Source organism: Lethenteron reissneri, chromosome 16 (assembly GCF_015708825.2).
Source record: "Lethenteron reissneri isolate LAM-NWPU_2019-01 chromosome 16, ASM1570882v1, whole genome shotgun sequence".
In the NCBI taxonomy this organism is placed as follows: Eukaryota; Metazoa; Chordata; class Hyperoartia; order Petromyzontiformes; family Petromyzontidae; genus Lethenteron; species Lethenteron reissneri.
This window is the reverse complement of record NC_083794.1, coordinates 12,649,961-12,670,784: the sequence shown is the minus strand read 5'-3', so window position 1 is coordinate 12,670,784 and position 20,824 is coordinate 12,649,961. Positions and strand designations below refer to the sequence as shown.

At 48.2% G+C, this 20,824-nt stretch overlaps 1 protein-coding gene across 3 annotated transcripts in view; it reads right to left on the bottom strand.

The window, feature by feature from the left end:
* Positions 1 to 6,653, bottom strand: part of LOC133342997 (protocadherin-9-like) — a 62,401-nt gene extending 55,748 nt beyond the window's left edge. For 2 of the 3 annotated variants that reach the window (XM_061552416.1, XM_061552418.1), the window contains exons 1-2: positions 6,289 to 6,653; positions 1,251 to 4,858 (exon numbers count right to left, since the gene is read on the bottom strand). In XM_061552416.1, the coding sequence (XP_061408400.1) occupies positions 1,251 to 4,742 (3,492 nt within the window). In that variant the 5' untranslated portion in view covers positions 4,743 to 4,858; positions 6,289 to 6,653. The remainder of the gene's footprint in view (positions 1 to 1,250; positions 4,859 to 6,288) is intronic. The other variant, XM_061552417.1, reaches the window with a different exon arrangement.
* Positions 6,654 to 20,824: the final 14,171 nt, after the last annotated feature.

Genomic DNA, 20,824 nt, shown 5'->3' with positions numbered 1-20,824 from the left:
CGTACGCCCTTCCTGCGGTGCTGCCGCACATTGCCAGGAGCCCTCTCGTAATGCCCTTCCTCCTCACTTCAACACTGATGACATTAATTATCTCTGCATTGCCTTACATTAACCCCCCAAATTATTTGCAGGGAAACAAAAAATGTAGGCAGCATTCCAATTTTTTTTGTTGTAATTTCAAGATTTTCTCTCTCTCACCTAAATCCTAATTTAATTATTCTCTTCCTCTTTGTTCCACCGTCTCTGTTCGTCGTGTCTTTGTTCGGCTGCGATAGCAATTTGAGAAGGTGGAAGCTTGTTGGATGGGGAAACGAAAAAAAAATCTTCTCATCAGGCAAAGTAACAGCTCCATAATCTATTGTTCCCGCCATCCATCACGCCATTCAAGCTCCCCTTTGTGCTGCAAATGGATCAAATGCCTTTCAGTCATCTTGACTAGTTCCTTTCACCCGTAGCCGTGTAAGACTCCTTCTTGAAAAAGTGTGTTGGTGTAACATAAAGAAGAGGGTCAGCATGCACGTGTCCAACACTGTTTTGGAACTGATAAGGTGCACAGCGGTACGACTGACATTTACAAAATTGGGTGTGATGTCTTGAATGAATTATACTCAGTGTCAATCCCATTCAAAGCAACCGTTATAAGCTTGCCAAAGTATCACTTAACACCTGCTGCACCGTGAATCAGATCCCAGAGGGAATTACTCTGCCTACCTCAATAAGAATGCCACGATGGTCATTTAATTGTAATTCGACTTGACAGCTCTTATTAAGGTTAAATCCAGCAACATATTGCGTAATTTTTTTTTCATGGTCAAAACACAAACTGCCATTAACACGTTGCACGACGTACCATCTGCATTATTTACCACGTGGTAATAATGTACTGCGCCTGCAGTTATTCGCGTGAAATTGTGAGGTCACCGTTCTCAGTTGAGCGGCCATTTCTGTCACCACTTTTGGCGAGCGATGTTCAGCTTTTGAGGCCTCCATGACCGTGGGATGTGTAACAAAATTAAATCGGCACATTAATCTGAACCGGCTCCTTTACAAGTCTACATACTTATTGCCTTGCCTCTGCTTTATTATCCCTCACTGGCTCATTAATAACGGCAAAGCGGTCGATGGTACAGCAGCCCTGGGTCATGAGCCGACGATCCGTAACCCTTTCTATTTTCGCCGCTCACGCGTGAGATGCGGTGGGCGCGGGGGTGCGTGCGCGCTCGTGGCATTGTAATAACGCTTTTAAATACCTGTCTGTTGTAGCGCTGACCCCCGCCTTTGTTGTTGCCACCTCCGCCACCGCCGCAGCCGCCACCGCCGCCACCGCCACCGCCGCTGCTGTTGTTCCCACCGCTCTGCGAGCTGCACTCCGTCTCCGAGTGGCTGTAGTGCTCCGAGCTGATGGACGAGCGTTTGGACGACATGCAGTCGTTTCCCCCGTTGCCTCCGCCGGCGCAGGCCCCGTTCCCAGCGCCGCCGACGCCCCCGACGCCGCTTCCGCCGCTGCCCACGAACGTGTTGGCCACTGGGAGCTCCTGGATGACGCCGTACTTTTTCCCCGCGGTGGGAGTCTGCTGCGTGGCTTGGGGGAGGCTTACGGGCGTGACGGGCGAGGTCGAGCGGTAGTGCCGCGCCAGGTCGGGGCTCTCGGACCCACCGCCGCCTCCGCCGTTGCTCCCTCCTCCTCCCCCTCCTCCTCCTCCACTGCCGCCGCCACCAACGGTGCCGCTGCTCGAGCCGGGCTTGAAGGTCGTGGCCACCCCGTCGCCACCGCCTCCTCCGCCACCGAGCCCGTAGATGGGGCTGGGGGCATCGGACTCGTGCCCCCAACTCATGGCCTCGTTAATCGTCTGATACGTTGGGTCTTCAGAATTTTTGCTCGCTTCGATCGCTATGCTGAACGGAGCGCCGTTCGCGTGCTTCTTTTTTTTCCTGTTGTCCGACTTCTTGTTATTTTTGCCGCCGTTGCTGTGCTTTTTCTCCTGCGTTGGGGAGAGCCACTCTTGCCCACCGTGCTTGGCCCTCACGATGCCCCCACCCCCGCCCTTGCGCCGGTTGCAATAGCAGCGGTGCACCAGGACACCCAGTAACACTATGAGGGCAACTCCCAGGACCCCGGCCAACACAGCTGCCAAAAGCAGCACCTTATTGTCCTCTTGCTCCCGCCTGCCAAAGCCAGCGACGTCCGTGTCCAGAGGTGTTTGCAGGCTGCCGGCAATCAGCCACTCTATGTACGTGGCATTCTCCAGCGTCTCGTTGACAAACACGTGCACCAAGGCCACGGCGTGATGCTGCACCGCGATCCCGATGTCACTCACGCGCACCACCAGCCGGTGCAGGCCGTGGTGCGTCTCCGTCAGGGGCTCCATCAGCGTGATGTTTCCTATCACGGGGTCGATGTGGAACAAATTGTGCGGGTTCCCGCCGACGATGTGGTACCGCAGCTCCGCGTTGATCTCGGCGTCGTTGTCGACGGCAGAAACCTCGGTCACGATCGTGCCGGGCAGCGTGCGCGGCACGACGAACTTGTAGGTGGTGTTGGAAGGCGGCATGAGCACGATGGGCGAGTTGTCGTTGATGTCCATGACGTGTATGACCACCTTGACCGTGGAGGATCTCACGGGCTCCCCTCCGTCTGTCGCCTGCACCTCCAGCACGTAGTAGTGCCTCTGCTCCCTGTCGAAGCCCACGTTTGAGCGGATCATGCCGGATTCCGGGTCGATGCTGAAGAGCTGCCGATTGTCCGTGCCGAGGATGGAGAGGCGGACGCGTCCGTTCTCCCCTTCGTCCGAGTCGGCCACCGTCACCATGCCCACGGTGCTGTGCTTGGGCACATTCTCGTTCACGTAGAAGTCAAACTCGGCCAGGCTGAATCGAGGCCTGTTGTCGTTCACGTCGAGGACATTCACGATGACGGTCGCATTGCCCTCCAACACTGGTATACCCTGGTCCTTAGCCAGGATGGTGAAAGAGTAATTCGACTTTTTTTCCCTGTCCAGCTGCTCGGTCAAAGAAATGATGCCCGTTTCTGGGTCCATGTGAAACATCGTGGGTGCATCTGGTCCCAAAAAGTAAACCATCTCTGCATTTTTGTCCATGTCTCTGTCAGTGGCGCTGACAGTGATCAGGTGTTTTCCAATCACGTTGTTTTCAGGGACGGATACCTTGTATGTTGGCTCTGTAAACACCGGGGCATTATCATTGCTGTCAAGCAATTTTATTGTGACCGACATTGTCCGAGAGAGGCTTGTCGCTCCTGCGTCGGCTGCCTTTATCTGCACCACGTACTCGTTCTTTGTCTCGTAATCCAGAGTCTCCCGTGTCTCCAGAAGGTACTGGTTTGGGTAGGTTAACTTTTTGAGCTGAAATGGAACTTCCGGATTGTAGATGTAGCACGTCACTGCACCATTGGCACCAATGTCTGGGTCTGAAACCGTGATAAGCGCCACAGGGAGATTGACGTGCGACGCCTCTGAGATGTAGATCACACCGTTGACGGGTGCGACGATGTCCCTTATCTCGATGGTGGGCGAGTTGTCGTTCACATCGGTCACGGTCACCGTCACGGTGGCTGTCGCTGGCACGGGCTCGGGCCCTTTGTCGGTGGCCAGAATGATGATGCGGTAAACGGGGCTCTCTTCGCGATTGAGGAGCCCGTTGACCGTCACCAGTCCGCTGTTCTGGTCGAGGCGGAAGAGGCGCTTTCCGCCCTGGCCCGACCCGGCTCCGCTTGTGCTCGTGCCGAGGCGGTACACCACCTCGGCGTTCGAGCCCGCGTCGCGGTCGGAGGCGTGCAGCTGCACCACGTGGGTCCCCACCGGCGAGTTCTCGGGGATCTCCACGTTCACCTCCGCCTGGTCGAACACGGGGCTGTTGTCGTTGGTGTCGGTGACGTTGATGCGCAGCACGGCGGAGCCCGAGTGGGGCGGCGAGCCCCCGTCCACGGCGCGCAGATTCATCTCGTACAGCTGCCGCTCCTCGCGGTCCAGGCTCTTGCGCACCACCAGGTAAGGCACTTTCTCGCCATCGGCCGTCTCGGTGACGCTCAGCTCGAAGGTGCTGACCGTCGCCGGGTCGCTGGGCAGCAGCTCGTAGCGGCGCACGCCGTTGGCCTCGCTGTCGGGGTCGTTGGCCGGCTGTATCGGGAAACGCTTCCCCGCCGGCGCGTTCTCCGGCACGGACACCGTGAGCACGGGCGCCGCGAAGGCCGGCGCGTTGTCGTTGATGTCCTCCACGTTGATGCGCACCTCGATGAGCTTGAAGAAGGGCCCGGGCAGCACGGGCAAGACGCCCACCTGCACGTCCACGTGGCACTCGTCGCCGGGGTCCTGACCCCCGCACAGGGCCTCCCTGTCCATCTTGCGCCCCGCGGCGAAGAGCTCCCCCGTGCGCGGGTTCACCCGCACCAGCGGGGGCGCCGCGTCCTCGGCTTTGGACAACATCACCTTGTAGGTCAGCTCGAGGTTGTAGTCCGCCAGGCGGAGGTCGACGCTCGGGTTGCCTATGAAGGCGCCCTCACGTAGCTCCTCGGCGACTCGGTAGCTCACTTTGAACTCCTCGGCGCTCGACAGCCTGGACAGAAGCAGCAGCAGTAGCAGCGGCACCAGCAGCGGCGGCGGCAGCCAGCCGGGGCGCGCCGCCCACGCCCCGCACCCGCTGGCCATGACCGGCTGCTGGTCGCCGCTTTCAGTTCCGGCCCAGCGGGGGAGGATCGTCGACTTTCCGAACCTCAGCTGGAGCATCCACGGCACTTCAGGGTGTGTGTGCGTGGGCGGGGGGGGGCCCTTCCCAGACCCCCCAACCGGGCGAAGAGTAGCGCTCCTCCTTGCCTTGGCTGTCTGCTCACGCGCGCTGCACACTGAGCGAGAGACGGTGTGGACATTCATCCAGTGCGCTCAGGCTCATCTGAGCGCGCGCACACAACACACGGACGCCGCGCCTCCGGGAACACGGGGCGAGTCAAAAAGCACCGTTCGCCCTGCGTCACTATAAATCCGCCAAACTCTCGCCGTCAATTATTGCAGATGGCACGTGGCCGTTTTTTTGTGGACTAACGCAAGCAAAGCCATATGCACGCGCACTGTATGCGTTATATTTTAATTGCCATGCGCCGTGCGTCGTACGGACGTCGCGTGCGTTAGAGGCAGCGGCACGGAGATCATCATCATCGCGGGTGCTGCGTCTACGCTGGGTGGAAATAAATGTCTGCGATTTTACCAATTATGCTCGTGCCCGCTGCGCTACACGTGCCTTTCGAATGAGACGTAAATGATAAGTAAGGAATCGCCAGACGAGAAAATCAAGATCAGGCTAAGGTGTGTGCGTGTGGGTTTTTTTTTGTTTTCTCTTATTTTAAGGTAGGAAGGAAATGTATCGCTGAGTTGAGAGGCGCAATTTAACAGAGCTATCGACCCGAGCGATGCTCATGACGTTAGTGATGATGATGATGATTGTGATGATAATTGTAACGCGAACCGTGCGCTCCATCCAACACGGCGAGAGACAATCTCAGGAATGTAAAGGTAGCGATTAAAAACACTCACGCGCGCCGACTAAAAGAGAGGAGAACCCCCATCAGCGAAGCGGCAACGAACGCCCCCCGTTCCCCCCATCGTGTAAGTATACACCATCAATAACGCCCCCCGTAATTTCGCTTAGCCGCACAGAATTTATCATCGACGCCGCTCTCCTCCGCGCTCGCGAATCGCGAACTTGCCGTTTATTTTTAATATAAATTCGCCGGCTCACGCAACACGCATTCGTTCGTAAGTCCCTTTACGCGATGTTTTTCCCCCACCCCCCACCTCAACTTTTTTCGTGATGTTATTCGACAGGGTCGTTTCTTCGCGACGACGAACATCAGCGCATTTCTCGTCGTGGAGCCAGACGTTAATGGGGATGGCTTGTGAATGAAGGAGCGGCGAGTTGAGGGAGCGGCGAAAACACCGCGCAAGCGATGTGCGCCCAGACGCGTGGGGAGGAATCTGTATCCCGACCGCGGGGTGCGGTGCGAGATGACGATGATGGTGATGATGATGGTGATGATGATGGTGACGATGTTTATTATAGTGATGCTAACAAAGTGTTAAACGGAAACGGTAGCCGATACAGTATTTCACCGATGGCATGTGTTGCACACATGTGTAACAGATGTGTGTAACACATGCGACGGCGCCGTGAACTGTGGTAACAGACGATGACGACGATGATAATGAAGATAACGCACGAGTGTTCACGCGGTTCGCAAGCACACGCGCGCCTTTGCGCATGAACGCGGGATCGTCTCACCTGGTAGCAGCAGCGCCGGCGTGTGCTCCCCTCCGGTTCGCGCAAATGTCCTCACTTGTGGTGATGGGCGCCACGAGTGGACGAAACGATCGCTCCGAACGCGCGGCACATTATCTCTCCAGGGCGCGCGCGGGACGCGCTGCCTCTCCTGCCTCCCTCCGTCCTCCTCTTGCCGTATGGGTTCTCTCCCTATCCCCGGGCCTGTGCGCCGAGCAGGCGCCGGGGCTGTGTGGCTTCTCCCCCCCCCCTTCCTCTCTCTCTCACGCTTTTTCTGTATCCCAAACGCCGGGGCCACTGCTTAATTAAGCCCGAACGCACTTCTCCGCACACTGAGTCGGGCTCGTGTGCGCGGGGGGTGGCGCTGGGCGTGCGGTGCGGAGGAGGAGGAGAGGGAGGAGGGAGGCGAAAGGGGGTGGATGCTCGGGTGTGGTGGGGGGGTGTGCGGAGTTGGAAGGATGAGAGGGCGGCGGTTCGCAGGAGGGGAGGGGGGGGTGTGACGGGAGCTGCGTGCAGCGCGCGGGCTCGCGGGGGTGGGGTTTGCGTGCCGGGGCGAGGCATCTCGCCGGTGACTTCAGCACGTAGTGGAGCAATTGGAGGAAAGCGGCGACTACGTAATGCATTCGGCTGTCGGCCGGCATCAGTGCGCATTAACGGAGCCCGCGACGCTACTGGCCGATGGGCCCTTGGCTTGGCTCGAAGGAGCGCGTCAGGATGAGGCGCGGTGCGATTGATAAATCTGGGAGGAGGAGGAGGAAGAGGCGGCGACGGGACGGGTCCTGGTGCCACTTGGAAAGACGAGAGTCCGGGGAGTCGAAATTCCCCGCTGGGAAAAGCAAATAGCGCCGTGTTTGCTTTGCCATCGGCTCAACGCGGCTGGAGAGGAATTGATCGGCGCTTTTAAAAAACCAGAGGCCAGCTTTCAAAACATTAACTACGGCTAGAATGTGGATTTGATAATTCTCCAGACGCGTTTTCTTTGAGCTGCTTTTTAAAAAAAAAATCCCAGACTGTGTGGCATTCTCTTGCGCGTATAGTCTGAAGAGAGGCGTGCTCAGTAATTTATAAGAAGAAATTGGCGTGCTGGCAAAAGCTGCATGTATGTGTTTTGTTTGGTAAAATTCCAATTCCCGCCGGAGTAGTAAGTACACATTCTAAATCTTCTCCTGGAGACCGAGTTCATTTTCATTGCGAAAATGTCCCCTGGCTTCCACCTCTAGGTCTAACCTTATTTTGTTATTTCTGTATTTATTGAATTATTTATCGAACATTTCCCCACGCGAGAAGTTTTGATCATCCTACTTCCAAACTTTTGAAATGCTTCGCCAGCCTTGCACGAGACAACTTCATAAATATTAAATGCATTGATTTGGTGTCCGCTGTCGAGTCCAAACCATTAATGTTCAATAACGGGAAATACTATTAATCACGTTTAAAAAAAAACATACACACACAACATAGTTCCGTATCGATGGATGCGTGCTTACTTCGATACATATTCAACTTGAGTTTTGATTGTTTGCGGATACAGGTCTCATTCGTATTAAGATTACCCTGGGTGTAAATGTAGCTTGCAACGGGGTGAAATGGCACATCTGGACTCTGGCTCGCTATCGAAATGAAACGCCGATGCAGTCCGCTCGATCCGACAGTCGGCGTTACGATTTCCCACGCACGCACGCGCGCGCGTGACACGTGGAGGATGCGACTTGGAAGAGATTGGGATTGGCAACGTCGGGAAATATATATACTGTAACTCCTCGGTGTCAGTAAAGCGCAGCCAAAGCTTTCTATATGTACGCTTTAGTGCGATTATTTAATCTCGCCAATGCGTGTGCGTGTGTATAATCTGATCGATATAGCTCAAACTGCGCACTCCAATTGTTTAATATCGGTTGATACCTTCATAGCCAAAACATGTACCAGTAACAAACGCGTGGAATGTAATTCCTTTAATTCATACTCACGTTATTCATATAGTAGTTGTTAATAACTATAGAAACATAATCGCCGTATTAAGACACCTGACATCAACGTTAACATAGCAGAGTGCCGAGTGTTAAAGCCCGGCGATAGTAACACCGCATCTAATTATCGGTTAATGACAAATATGAGCACCGATCTGCATTGCTGTTAGCGCGTAATCGGAATGCTTAATGTGGTGGTGGTGGTAGAGGCGGCGGGGAGCGGTGGTGTAACGGTCAGCGCACTGCGCTACGAACCTGGCCACCCGAGTTCGATTCCCGCTCACGGCCAACACCCAGTGACGATTATATGAACCTGTCCTGGGCATCCCCTAGGTCGACTCAGCCTCAAATGAGTACCTGGTGCGGTGTGTAAACATCGCCGGGCGTTGTTTGTTGGCCACCCACCCCCTCGTGTGTCGTGCCGGCCTTCAGGGGTGCTGCTCGCTAACAGCACTTGCCCCAACAGTCTGTTAGGGTTATACGGGGGGTCTTTGTCTTGGCAGTGGTGGGGGTCGCGGTTATGAACACCGTCCCGCGATGATTATGAACGCAATCCGTTTTTCCACTGAGTTGGGTGCTATGCATTTGTTAGACTTCTTTCGCACCGTACGTAGCCAACTGTGCTATACGCGGGGCAGGGGTGGAGAAAACACGCTCGACACTAAAAGAGCGCTCGTTATTAAGTGAAAGCTTTGCGCTTTTGCGTGCAAGGTTAAAAGCGCACGGCTTACGGATTATATCAATAGCGGTATAGTACTCATGCAAGTAATAACAATACTAATGTACAATGTCCTTTTTGTCAATTCATCTCTTGAATGACGACCTCCCCCCCCCCCTCCAATGCCGTGCCACTCAAGGGGAGTGTGTGTTTTTTTACATACTTCACCACGCTGGTCAAGTGGCAACTCGTCACCGATGTTAGCCGTGACCGGGTCCACGTTGCAATGACAACGACGGGTACATCTATACAGCGATAAACAACAACTTAGTCGAACACCGTATCCTGGTGTAAAGGTATCTAAGTTGTGTCGCCCTACATCAACATCAGCCGTCTCGCGGAAGCCCCATTGTCATTTGCCCACATATCTAACGCTGCTCTCTATAAAGAAGAAAACACCACCACCACCACAGCGACAAATAACGGGAATCAGAGAGCGGGTGGCCATTAATGGATAGAGAGACTGCCACAGCACGGAAGAATCCCGGCGCTTGGTGAGAACAGTTATGTGATGTGGCGAGGGGGGGGGGTCCCGGACAAACGCACGCAGCGAGCGAGAGAGCGAGGAGTTGGAGGCGTCCAAGGTTCGCTGGCAGGAGCCAGAGCGCCCCCTGCAGACGAGAAATTGAAATTAAGTCACCGTGGGTAAACGTGGAGATCCACCACCACCACCACCACCCCCACCTTCTCTCTCTCTCTCTCCCCTCCCCAGGTGTTGGTATATGCAACACGGTTGGGAGAATAAATAAAACCTCAATAAACAGAACAATGGGCGTCGATAGGAAGAGCAAACAGAGCAACAGGAACTCATACGGGAGGCTCAATGATGGGGTGGAGTGCGCAAATAGCGCTCCGTGTGGACGAGTGTGCGGACTTCCTCACGGGGTCACTTTGTCCACGAGCCGCTCCATCCTTCACCGTCCGGGTCAGGACGTGTTACGCGTGGCGGTTTCATTACCGTGATTATCCTACGCGTTGTCGTGAATGCATTTCTGGCCCATGGGCTTGTTTTGATGTGAATACGAAGCGACTGTTTTTGTGTGTGTTAGTGTTGCTTTTTGCGACAACGCTCTTGATAATATCCGCATCAACGTTTGCAGCATCTGCGGTTCGTTTTCGTTGTTGTTTTGCAATAAGTTGTGTCCTCGTAGGTGCCGATGTTGGTTGTAGAGCAGCAACCACGATTTTACATTGAGGCGGTTGAGCCAGATGATTGCATCAGGAGTGCTGGAGTGGAGCGTATTGCTGTGATGATGATGTCTCCTTCATATTTGTGAATCGGGAATTGATTCGTTATACATTGATTCGTTATACGTTGAGTCGTTGTAATTGAGTAATTATAATTGAGCTGTTATACGTTCCATGACATTTTTTATTGCCCATTTGTGAATCAATTTGCACGTAAAGTATCTGCACAAGTTTGTACAGCGAATGCGCTTTAAGGCTGTGGCCATAAGCTTTGCAGAAGATTGAAGCGAGTCTATGACTTCTTGCGACGTGTGCTCACCACTGATTAGTAGGTGATGATTTTCTCTCTCTCTAAAATGCAAAAATAATTGGAATAGGTGGTTACCGTGTGATTATTATTATTATTTCTAAATTTATACACCGCTCTTTCATGTAGCCAATGTGCAATAACTGTAGAAAAGTCTAAAATAAATAGGGGTGCGTACAGGGTGGGCATGACTCCCAAGGCATAATCATCTTTTGTAGCAATCTGATGTTTCTAGTTTTTTACGTGTAGCTGTTTTGTCTTTTTATATCAAGCAGAATGCAATTTTTCGATTTAAAGCTTTCGTGACTGCAGGGATTTATCTTCTTGGTTCTTTCGGTAAAGTCACGTAGAAGGGAAGTAATAAAATAATAAAAATTAAACATAATAAAATAATTCTCACGACGTTTCGGCCACAACGCAAGCAGCCGTCCTCAGGTGAAAACCAGGTCTGTCGAGGCGACAGCGTCAGACGATTTAAAGCTTTCGTGACTGCAAGAAAGCGTCCTTATTATGCTGTCTTTCCGACAACTCTGTTCTTCACCTGAGGACGGCTGCTTTTGTTGTGGCCGAAACGTCGTGATAATTATTTTATTATGTTTATTTTTATTATTTTATTACTTCCCTTCTACGTGACTTTACCGAAAGAACCTAGAAGAATGCAATCTGTTGATTGGTTGCTTAAAACGAGTGGACACAGCTGCGTTTGATCATGAAAAATGAAGTAAAAACATTCCAAAGTACTTAATCTTATAAAATATGATGGGTTTTTTAATCCATCTATTTCGTATGCTCTCGAGGATGAATCGTAGACTCAAATGACATACAAACTGCACATACGTACACACAAACATGCTGCACAGCATGAACCTCATCCACTGAACTTAGCTTACAGAGATATGATAAATTGAACTTTCAGAGATCACACCGCGTTTTAAAAACAGAACGGTGATTTGCAGCAGATTTGGAAATAACAAGCGCGAGCTGCCTTGGACAACGCAGGAGCTCACCACACTAACGTGTCAACTAAACAAAACGCTGTTTACTATATTTATTTTTCTTCAAGAAGAAAATATGAAAATGCGAAATCAAAACGTCAAACAAATCATCCAGCATTGCAGCGTAACACTCCCTGCCATTAACACGATTGGTGTGACTGAACTGCTTTCTGGCATGATGTCTTCATTATCTGTTCACTTGTCTCATGATTTTACTTTATTAAGGTTCGTATATTTCTCTACACTCAACAAAAACACTCTGGACACAAACACACACACACGGCTTAAGTGGCCACTATAACCATGCGGTGTGTATATGCTCTTTCTTCAATGCAATTATAAAAGTTGCTGAGATTTTTATGTCCGTGATGTCTGGGGTGGTGCTGTACTGACGGGGTTTTATCGCATTGTCATGTAAAGGCAGAGATCATTGTGACCTGATGGGTTTATGTGAACCTCTTTAGAATGTCGATCACTAAGCTCAAAACGCATAAGCAAGCAAGCATTAGGCAGTGCATGAAAGCTCAACGAGTACTATCATGGAGCATTCCGCATAATAAGTACAATAAATAAGCTACCTCTTCTTCCGAGCAGCATCAGCAACAACAGCAGCCATGGTCAATCCACTGCTGGATGAAAGCCTCCCCAAGCTGTTGGCATCTCTCATGATGCTGCATTCTCCAAATTCATCCATGCAGCACCTGCACACGAGTGAATTTAGCGCTCCATCTCATCGATGACCGTACCCTCGGATGCCTTTTATTCATTGGCTACCACGCCGGTCTTTGTTATTGACCATCGACAAATCTCCCCTTCTAGCAACTTGCTTTGCTCGAGCCCACGTATTTTTAATTAATAGTTTGTTACGTCTTTAACCTGCATATGCTAACCCCCTTTTCCTGATGACGACCGCTTGTGTTGCGATCGAAACGACGTAGTTTTTGTTCTTTTCTTTGAACCTATCTACGTGACTTTACCGAAAGACCCAAAGAATATGAATTCTTGCAGTCACTCAAGCTTGAAGTCAAGATTTATGCAGTAATCGATTGTCTCCTAGCCTTCTAAATTCATGTAAACCAATTGCATCTGTTATAAAACACACCGTTTCTGCAGCCTTGTATCATAATAGTGATTGGGTTTAACCTGCTTTTCAATTTGTACGAGTAAAGTCACAAAATAGTCCACATTATTTTTGTGATACCAGTTGCGAGTTTTCCTTGTGAAACAGAACAGCGGGGGCTCAAAACTACATCAGAATACATGATAAACAAGAGCAGATCATGCATGGTATTAATTCTGGTGAGCATTTAAGATTCGTTTCAAGTTTGTTTGTTCCCATTGACTGTGCCTGGCCCCCCACCCCGTAAAGAGGGGCTGGTGGACAGGGCTTGCCAACTCGTTTCTCGCACAAAGTTAAGCATTGTAAACAAATCAGACCCCCCCCCCCACCTTCCCCCCACCTCGTGGTTTGTAAGTGGTAGAACACTTTCACCTTGTGGTGTGATATTTAGGGGGTTGGTGGTAAGTGTATGTCGCGTGTGCTTTCGTTTATCCACTCATTTGGGCTTGCAGCCACGGGGTTATCTTGTTCCCTGTCTACGGGGGCTGAAAAGTTTGCCCAGACACCATTTGTCTGTGCCACACTTGTTATTGCCACTAATTTGGCCACAGAAAACAACATAAAGAGGACTTGATTTTTTTTGTTGGCTTAAATGTCCCAACACACAGTTTTATCCTACAGATTTTCGAATTAAAAGGACATTGAATATAGCACGTTACAACAATGTAAATGCTATAATTAAATGACCACACGATTTGTTCGGAAATGTTGCACTTGTTTCATTTTTTTTATAAGATTAGCAGACAATATGTGTTTTTATACATCTGGCTCTCCAGGCAAAAAAAACATTCCACAACCCATCAGCCCCACAGCCATTCTGAAAGTGATTTACTCTCAGTGGCATGGGGTTCAACACAAGTCAAACTCAGGACCGGTTTTGTCAAACAGTGCCTCATCAGCAGTCAAGCTTTGTTCGATTCAATGCTCGTGAGCTGCCAGACGTCACGTGTACTCTTTCTCCACAAAATGATAAAATGCACAACACAAACAAACGAATCAATAACATCATTGTGGCGAATATATGTAGCATAGTAGTTTAAACAAACATTCAAGTATTTTTTTTTACAACAACCACCAGCCCCTTGGCCTTCTCGAGAGTTGTAGTTTTCTCTGATTGGGATTTCTCCTGTGACTTCATAACGTAATACATACTTTCTTTTGTTGCTGCAATGCTCATAAATAACGACGGATTGACAGCCAAGTAATGGAACATTTCCTAGAGGATAGTCCGTTGGGGAGATGGAGTGCCGAAATCAGCTCACGTGCAGCTTCTGACTAAGATTGTTGCATTACAGGTTCACGGGGGGAGATGGCAACAATTTGGGAAGGCCTCGATCCAGCAGTGGATCGACCATGGCTGACGAATGACAATTCAACATTATTGACTCTTTCCTTGTATTCCTCTGCAGAGCTTTCGTCAGAACAATGCGATTTCCTCTTGCATTTCATTCACCTTGTGGTTTTATTAATTTAAAGCAGAATTATAGGAGGAGGAGGAGGTTGAGCAAATTTAGCCGAACCTCCCTTGGGAGCCCACCAGAGGCTAAACAAGCACACAGTGGCAGAGCTCAGTTGGACCTTTAAAAATTCCCGGCCTCTAGGCTACTTGATATGAAAAAGTCACCCCTCACACACACATCCTTTCCACCTCTTCTCTTATTCCTCACCCCCATCACCTCACTTTTCCAGGCCATTCTTGCAAATGAGAATATGCTGGCCTCTTGAGTTCTCATCTGGTTGAACAAAATCAACTAAAAACTTGAAACTTCTCATTCATGAGGCTACTACGACAATAACACACATATATATGTTACATTTCCCAGCAAAATGGCATGTTGGTATGGAGAAAAGCACTTTACGTCTGATCCCTTCTGCTCTGTTTGCCACCGGCGTGCTATAGAAATCGTGTCTCTGCGTTCGCTGCATTTTCGCTGTCACTTCCACAGGGTGCAGAGCATGCGGAGTGGACAGCGCTGGAACAGCTGATCTGCGGCACACTCACGGCACTGGGAATCTTCAAGACAAAAATCAAAACTGTGAGATTGTAAACATGTACATTTTAATATGCGTACACTTTTAAAGTACACGTTAAGTACACGTGCACAAATGTTCCGCTTATAACTAAAGCACCCTGTCTTGTCAATCACATCAATCAATCTTTATTTGATGTGCCAATATCGCCCGCAATAAAGTAGGCATCACTGGACATTGTCAACTTCTTAGAAGCTAAGCAGTATTGGACCCGGATAGCGCACGAATGGGTGACCACTTAGCATTACGGCTGCTGTAGCCTGCTGCAGATTCTGCTGACAGCAGAATCCAGTTCAGCAAAATCCCTTGTACAGTACAATGCTCCTATGTCTATGGTCCCGCTTTCACCAACCCACACTGATCAGCATAGGGAAGTAGCTATATTGTCAAATAATCCCTCATGCGCCGCGTGGTCTGGGGTGGCCTTCATCCAACAATGGATTAATGGATTGATAAAGGGGCAGTAGTTGTGCCTGTCTATTTTAAATTAACAATTCTTTACTCGCACTGTGGGTATGTCACGTTATTTAATGAGCTTCTGGATAGTCCATGAGATTTCGAATGGAAGTTCGTTCCACATTTCTACGACCGGTGGTTCCGGGCTGACACGTGTGCCCCCCTACCCCCCCCCCCCCCCCCATGGCATCGGTTGCTATGTCCTCCTCCCCACTCTCCCCTTGCCCCTCGCTGCGCCACATGGCCACCTCCCCCCTGCTCACCCCCTTTACCTTCAACAGTTGGCACGAGATTAACAAAAACAATTGTTGTTTAGACAAAGCTAATCCTGTTTAGCTGTTTGTAAAGTGAGGCTATTACTTGGTGGCATTTCTTCATCATCATCACCACCACCACCAGGATCCATGGGCAGATAGCCCGTTGGTGTCCACTATACATATTCTTAGGTTTTTTCGGTAAAGTCACGTAGATAACAAATAAAAATAAAAATTAATAAAAGTAAAATAAATTAATTTTAATTTTAATTTTTTTACCTACGTGACTTTACCGAAAAAACCTAAGAATATGAATCCTTGCAGTCACGAAAGCTTCAAATCTAGAAGTCCACTATACATTTCGTCATTTGTTTCCACTTTCCTCTGTCTTGTGCCAATGTGCTCAAGTAGTTGGCCACGCATTTCTGGCACCAATCTCTTGTGATGTCTCTTTGGTTCTTTCGGTAAAGTCACGTAGAAAGAAATTTAATTAAATAGCAATAGAACACGTGGTTTCGATTGCAACACAAGCAACCATCATCAGGTACAAATGAATAAAAAAACATAGTAAACTTGGAAATATAATGCAATACAACACAGAGTCGGCCAACACAACAGTCAACACCCCGCCTGGTTGATTAACGTTCTTCCAAAGATTGCAAAATTTGAGAGAGAGAGAGACAAAACATAGACACGGAGACACACAGACAGACACACAAGCAGAGAGAGACTCACACAGAGACACACAGAGAGACACACACACACACTTAGGAACACGTGATGTCGTCGTCAAGCCGTGCTCTGTGAGATCTTCCTCTCTTTCCAGTTCCTACCATTTTTCCGAAAAACACTTTTAATTTTCCTGCTGTTGCCCATCGTACGTGTGTCCAAATAGTGCCAGTTTCCTTCTCTGATGCTATTAACATTTCGCTGAAATTCCCACCGTGCAGTGTCTGTATTATTGTGTGGCTCGGAGAGCTGAATGCTAACTAAGCAGCTTGAAGAGAAGCTGTTGGAATTTGAGCATAATATTCGATGATTCACGACATGCTCCTGGGAGATTCTTCAGGAATCGAAGAGCATAAAATGTAAGCTCCCAGCAAAGCATTGGACATCATGCTGAACTTTCTTCTTCTTCTTACGACTGACGTTGAAGTAGAGCAACAACTATACATTTACATTGAGGTGGTTGAGCCAAGATGATTGCACAGGAGTAGCAAAGTGTGTCATTGTGATTATGCCTCCTTCTTATTCGTGAACCGGGCTATTGAGCCGTTTAATATCCCGCGGTCTGTTCTGGGTGACCACAGTCACACACCCACAGAATGTTGAAGTTTCAATTTGTGCATGAAGTATTTTTTTGATGTATGTATTATGTTGAACTTTTTTCGCGCTGTATGTAGCCAACCATGCTAATCGGAGGTGCGAATGCGGGTTCATGGGTTGTAGTTCATAATCTTTGTGGCAGATCGATGCCAGGGATCTTCTTCATCTTCGGGTCTCTCACGAGGTATTTGTTACTTTTCGTGAACTCCATTGGGCTTTCCCAAGCATCATCATCATCAGCATGAGGCTTGCAGTTGCATCGTTGAAGGTTAAGCGAGTGGGTTCTAAAGGCCTTGCTGTGTGACTTCCCGTGGCGGTGAGAATCCTGGTGGATGGGAAGACGTGCATGAGGATATGCAGAGGGAATATTTGTGAAGAATAGTTTCTCTATTCTTGGTTCTTTCGGTAAAGTCACGTAGAAGGGAAACAATAAAATAATTTTCTTGCTGTGGTTTTCACACCTGATGATGATTGCTTGTGTTGCAGTCGAAACGTCGTTAGAATTTTATTGTTTTATTTTTTTATTATTTCATTGTTTCCCTTCTACGTGACTTTACCGAAAGAACCAAGAATATGAATCCCTGCAGTCACGAAAGCTTTAAATGAAAAAAATGTTTCTCTGCTAATACATTTTTCTCTCCGCACCTCCGATTAGCACAGTTGGCAACGTACGGTGCGAAAGAAGGGCAACCATACATTCAATACCTGGGCAGCAAGCACCGTTAGCACGACATCCAGCGTAATGGGCTTTTCAACACATTAGAACACGTAAATTAGTTACATTTAAATTTAATGTTTAATAATAATAATATGCGTCTGACATTTTTTCTGCACAGCTTGAGTTTGCATGACCAAAGAAAAACCGAGACATGCATGGTGGTGAAAGAAGTGGTGATGAATTGGTTAGGTAATGCACCCTGAGAAACTAGAGTGCATAGTTTTCGTGTCTTTTGAAAAGAAAGGGAATACGTTTTTTCAATAAAATTTCAAAGATTATCGTTGAGAAACTTTAATGTAAAACCCATGTTTTTTTTTTCATGAGAGTACCGAGTTTTCTTTCTTCGTACAGTCGCATTCACGTTCGGTTCTCTAGCTAAGTGCCCAACTCATTCGTCAGCGTGGAAAGATGTGCAGTGTTTAGCTAAATGCCTCTGGCCTTCCAGGTAATGTCGAAAATTACCTCCTCCCCACCGAAGATGTATTTTACTCATGTCACCGTTCAAATTAGAGCCCAAATTACTCAAAGATCCGAAACATTCTGTGGCGCACTGACTGACTGGAGCTCCATACACCTGTTGGTGTAAGCACACGCAGTCAGGAATACAACGTGTGCACGTGTTGTCGTGGACAGCGCATTTGCTACGCCTTCCTGAAGAAGCTCATTTACTTCATAGTAATTTGCTGTAAATTTACTGCGTGAGAAAGTCAAAGCATAACGCAGCGCATGTATGACACGATGACGTGCATCTTTATCGTTAACGCTTGAAAAAATATTCAAGTCTAGACTACAGGCACCGATATCAGCATCGCGTTTTGTCTATTGCTTAGAGGGAAAATGCAAATGCTATTAAATGCATGTACATGTAGACCACATCACAGATTTAGCTGAGCACAATCCGACTTCAAGGCACAGACCCCCAACTGCAGTGGAACCTTGACTCCAGTGTAGTGCATTCCTTCCTTCTGACAGGATGGCTTTTAAAGCGTGAATTTTATTTAACCCTGCTAATGTATACAGCAGTACATCACAGCTAATGGCAGAGCTTTGAAACGGGACTGGCTGTGGCTTGCCTTCGAGCTGAATAGAAAATTAGGCTGCGTTACTGCAGTATTTTATCTTATTTTCAGCCACGTGACTTGTCAGCCTGTGGCTATCCCGGCAATTTAAATGAGCTTCATTTGGCTATCAAATATAATACGTGGCCTACTTAAAAACTAAGCCTCTCATTATGAAAATCATAATCTTTTAGGTTTTATATATTTTTCGCAACTAATTGTACAAATTAAATTAGGCCGATGCACGTGGAAAATATTGCATATTTGCTGAGGGAAAAAAAACACCGCCTTTGAAAAAGTAACGGAAGTTTGGCCAAAGAAAACAGGTTGAGAGAGCTTTTCTGAGCCAGCTTGAGTAATTGTTCCACTTTTCCCTTCAGTGTTGTCCTCTCAGTCCTCAGCTGTCTGGTCGCTCTTACAGATCACTGACTTTTGATGACCCTTCAGTAAAGTAATCCACAGGGGGTCAGATCGAGTGATTAAAGGGGGCATTCCACTTTGTCCTTCCCACAATCTTTCATAGAGAGAATTCGTTCATCAAGCCAAGCCAAGCTTGCACAGCCTCAACATTCTTGTGGGGATTTTTATTTGTTTTCCATCACACCAATTAACGTGGACTTGTGCCTGTGCTTTATATACCATACTTGACTAGTTAGGTCAGTTTGAGTAGGTGAAGGGGCCAGCCACCGCCGATTTTAGCCGTGGCCTGGAATTAAACTCAGCTTACACAAACCACTGCTCCACTAAAAAACAGTATATACAAGATGGCCCAAAAGTCAGGACACACAGGGTTGCTTTGCTTCTAGATTTGAAGTTTTCGTGACTGCAAGGGTCCATACTCTTTGGTTTTTTCGGTAAAGTCACGTAGGTAAAAAATAAAATAAAAATAAATTAAATCACGACGTTTCAGAGGCAACACAAGCTTCCGTCTTCAGGTGGCACCGTCACAGCAAATTACAGTAATTTTGCTGTGACGGTTGCCACCTGAAGACGTTGCTTTGCTTCATTATTTTAACAAATGTTCAAACTGACTGCCATTAACATGAATGTTAGTATGAAATATCTTTTGAAATTAAGAATTTAAAAAGAGGTGTAATGTTTAAACGTTCGTCCGTTGTGTTTTTGGTGTCTCGATACGTTCATGGTTCTTGGTGGAATTTTCTAAATGACAGATTTGAAGTGACCCCACAGGAAGAATAATACAAATTGATATTAATAATGATCACCGATGAAATATAAACTTAAAGAATAACGAAGTAACATATTATGCTAGTGTTAAAATAAATGAAATCACCTTGTGTCCTGCCTTTTGGGCCATCCTATATATGCTGCATATAAAACATTTAGTGGAGCAGTGGTTTGTGCTCGCTGAGTTTAATTCCTGGCCACGGCTGGAATCGGTGGTTATTGATACATGAACCGTGTCTGGCTGACTCCTTCTTCAACCCACACTGACCAGCATCGTCAAGTATGGCCAAACAGCCCCCATTACCGACACAGAATGGGGTAGCTGTCATCCAGCAGTGGATTAACAAAGGCCTGAAAATGCATCATCATCATCATAATCATCAATCAATATACATCGAGAGCCGTCGATAAATCTACCGTCGAACGAACGCCCTCCCCCCCACCATCGTTGCCACCTCTCGCTGACCTGTGATGCCATAATCTGTCTCAGTTCTGCAATGAGCGAATATCGAGGCTCCATTTCCACAACGGTTCTCATCTTGGTCGTGTTCTCATCCTTCAGGCCACCACCCTTAGATCTTTGGCACTTTATTTTGTGTCGAGTTTGACTGGTGCGCAATTTCCATCAGCAAAGGCATTGCCAGCTGTGTTTGCTAAATTCGGAGGGTGAGTTCTAGCCGCTAGTTTTTTGTTCATTGGCACACAAATTGCCTTTTGGTTATTTCATTTCTGTGCACTCTGTGGGGACCTCCCTTAGCCACGGGGAGTCCGTAGCCATATGTGCAGATGTACAGATGATAATGTAAGACCAGCTTGCGTTGCCATGTTTGCTCTTCCATCTCTATATTTATACCCATTTTTCTCCATTCAAATTACGCGTTTTACACGCGGTTATTAGTTTATTTAGCATCTCTCGTTTTATATAAAACGATCACCTGATTGACTGCGTAGCACTCGATGAGTTCACAAATTGAAGGCACGTTATTCGTCTGCCCTTTTGCTTGCCAGAACACCACAATAGGACGTGTATGTGTCAACAGACTCATGTGTTGAGATCGTAGCTACATCTGAACTGATTTGTTCGTAATCCCTTGTTTGCTAATATAATATGTGATGGAAGCCACATTTTTCACCTGGGCGGATCATTTGCCGAATTCTTGCAGGCTTCTATATATATTTATTTAGAAGAGCAACACGTTTGCTTTCGTTGAAA